General features: G+C 40.3%; 1 protein-coding gene across 1 annotated transcript in view; it reads left to right on the forward strand.

Moving 5' to 3' along the window:
• PARP4 (poly (ADP-ribose) polymerase family, member 4) overlaps positions 1-1,904 on the forward strand; it is a 122,160-nt gene extending 120,256 nt beyond the window's left edge. Inside the window, exon 34 of the mRNA XM_011999941.1 lies at positions 1,516-1,904. Coding sequence (XP_011855331.1) covers positions 1,516-1,711 — 196 coding nt within the window. The 3' untranslated portion in view covers positions 1,712-1,904. The remainder of the gene's footprint in view (positions 1-1,515) is intronic.
• Positions 1,905-2,350: the final 446 nt, after the last annotated feature.

Consider the following 2,350-nt stretch of genomic DNA (forward strand, 5'->3'; position numbering starts at 1 on the left):
TAGTGAAACGCTGTCTCTACTAAAAATACAAAAATTAGCTAGGCATGGTGGCACGTGCCTGGAATCCCAGCTACTCAGGAGGCTGAGGCAGGAGAATCGCTTGAACCAGGGAGTCAGGTTGCAGTGAACTGAGATCGTGCCACTGCACTCTAGCCGGGTGACACAGTGAGACTCCATCTAAAATAAATAAATAAATATATATATATTTTTTACTCCCTGTTTATTGCATATTTGAAGCTTTTTCTATATTTTCTGTTTCAAGATGTACATAACATTGATGCAGGAGCACATTACATGGGGGTGTAGGCACAAGATTTTCTTACTAGTGGAATGGTGAACCAAAAAGTGTAGAGGCCACTGGACTGAAGGAGGCCAGCTGAATTAGTGAAAATATTCAAAGCCAGTGTTGTTGTTTTCAGCAGTTAGTAACTATAAGTAGATGAATATTTACCAGGAAACATTGGTCTTTTACCCATTTTGGCATGCTTCTTATTTAGTATGTTCATTCTATCATGACATTCAGTGAACATTTATTGACTGCCTACTGTGTACCAGGGACTAGTAATCATGTTAAGTTTATAAGCTTTGTTAATTTCCACCACAAACCCATAGGACCTCATGTTATTCTCGTAATAGAGGAAACTGAGATTCCCAGTGTTGAATGAAAGCCACACAGTATCACATGACCCATATCATGTGGTTGCAGAGTCAGGACTCAAACCCAGCTCTTCACCACCACGTTACACTGACGGCCCTTTCCCAGTTCACAGGGAAAAATCAGGAACAGGGAGAGAATTTTCAAAATATTAAGTTTCCCCCATAGAATTTTCTGAAGAACTTTGGTGTATGTTGCCAGTTGTTCACTAACAAGTTCTAGCAGATGATAGAACAAGTGAGGAAGTAGCTAATTAATATTAACAATCTCAGAATTTTTCTGAGTGTTAAATAGACTTGAATATTCAACAGTCTCAAATATTTGACACCATTTAGTGGACACAGACTTGACTCGATATTCTTATTCTACCAAGTTATTCCTGGTTTACATGACACAACTGAATATATGCCAGTTTCATGGCAGACTCTCAGATATTCTGAAGGTACCTAATCAAGTTGGTACAGTGGGAAGGAGAGAGAAACAGAAGCCTCATTTGTAAAACAGTACTTGAGTTTGTGCGTGAAGAATGGATAGGATTTAGATTGAGATGCATGGAAAGGGGACAACCACAAACAACTGTAGAGAAGCTGGAACTCGAGCTGTCCTGTAGGCAGCAGGGATGCCTGAAGGCACGTGGAAGCCAGGAAGTGGTGGGCACGGGACACTTGACAATGCAGTGCATAAGCTCAAGGTCAGACGGGTAGAAGTCCCGTAAGATGTCAAGGAAAACTGCTTTTATTAAATATCTTAATTTTTGGCAGAATCATTTTGTCTGATACAATGTGATGGGTTTAGTACCATATTACATTTCACATACTGTTATATTCTGAAATCTGAAACATTTTTTTTTTTACATCTAGGAATATTCCCTGGGCTTTTGAGGCTATAAAGAAAGCAAGTGAATGGGTAAGAAGAACTGAAGGACAGTACCCATCTATCTGCCCACGGCTTGAACTGGGGAAAGACTGGGACTCTGCCACCAAGCAGTTGCTGGGACTCCAGCCAGTAAACACCGTGTCCCCTCTTCATAGAGTCCTTCATTACAGTCAAGGCTAAATCAAATGAAACTGAATTTTAAACTTTTTGCATGCTTCTATGTAGAAAATAATAGAATGATAATAGATACTTATAATGAAACTTCATTAAGGTTTTATTCAGTGTAGCAATTACTGTCTTTAAAAATAAAGTGAGTGGAAGCAGAATTACTTTAATCAACTAACAAGCAATAATAAAATGAAACTTAAAATATTTCAGTTTTCTGTGTCTCCTTGTTTTTTGTTACTTTTTAAAATATTTTTTATTTTTTTGAGACAAAGTTTTGTTCTTGTTGCCCAGACTGGAGTGCAGTGGCGTGATATCAGTTCACTGCAATCTCCTCCTCCTGGGTGCAAGCAATTCTCCTGCCTCAGCCTCCCGAGTAGCTGGGATTATAGGCGCCTGCTACCACGCCCTGCTAATTTTTTGTATTTTTAGTAGAAACAGGATTTCACTGGGTTGCCCAGGCTGGTCTCGAACTCCTGACCTCAGGTGATCCACCCACTTTGGCATCCCAAAGTGCTGGGATTACAGGCATGAGCCACTGCGCCAGCCTGTTGTTGTTGTTTTAGAGATGGTCTCAATCTGTCTCCCAGGCTGGAGTGCAGTTGTGCGATCATAGCTCACTGCAGCCTCAAACTCATGGGTTCAAGGGATAGT

Source organism: Mandrillus leucophaeus, unplaced genomic scaffold, assembly GCF_000951045.1.
Source record: "Mandrillus leucophaeus isolate KB7577 unplaced genomic scaffold, Mleu.le_1.0 Scaffold61, whole genome shotgun sequence".
NCBI classification, from domain to species: domain Eukaryota; kingdom Metazoa; phylum Chordata; class Mammalia; order Primates; family Cercopithecidae; genus Mandrillus; species Mandrillus leucophaeus.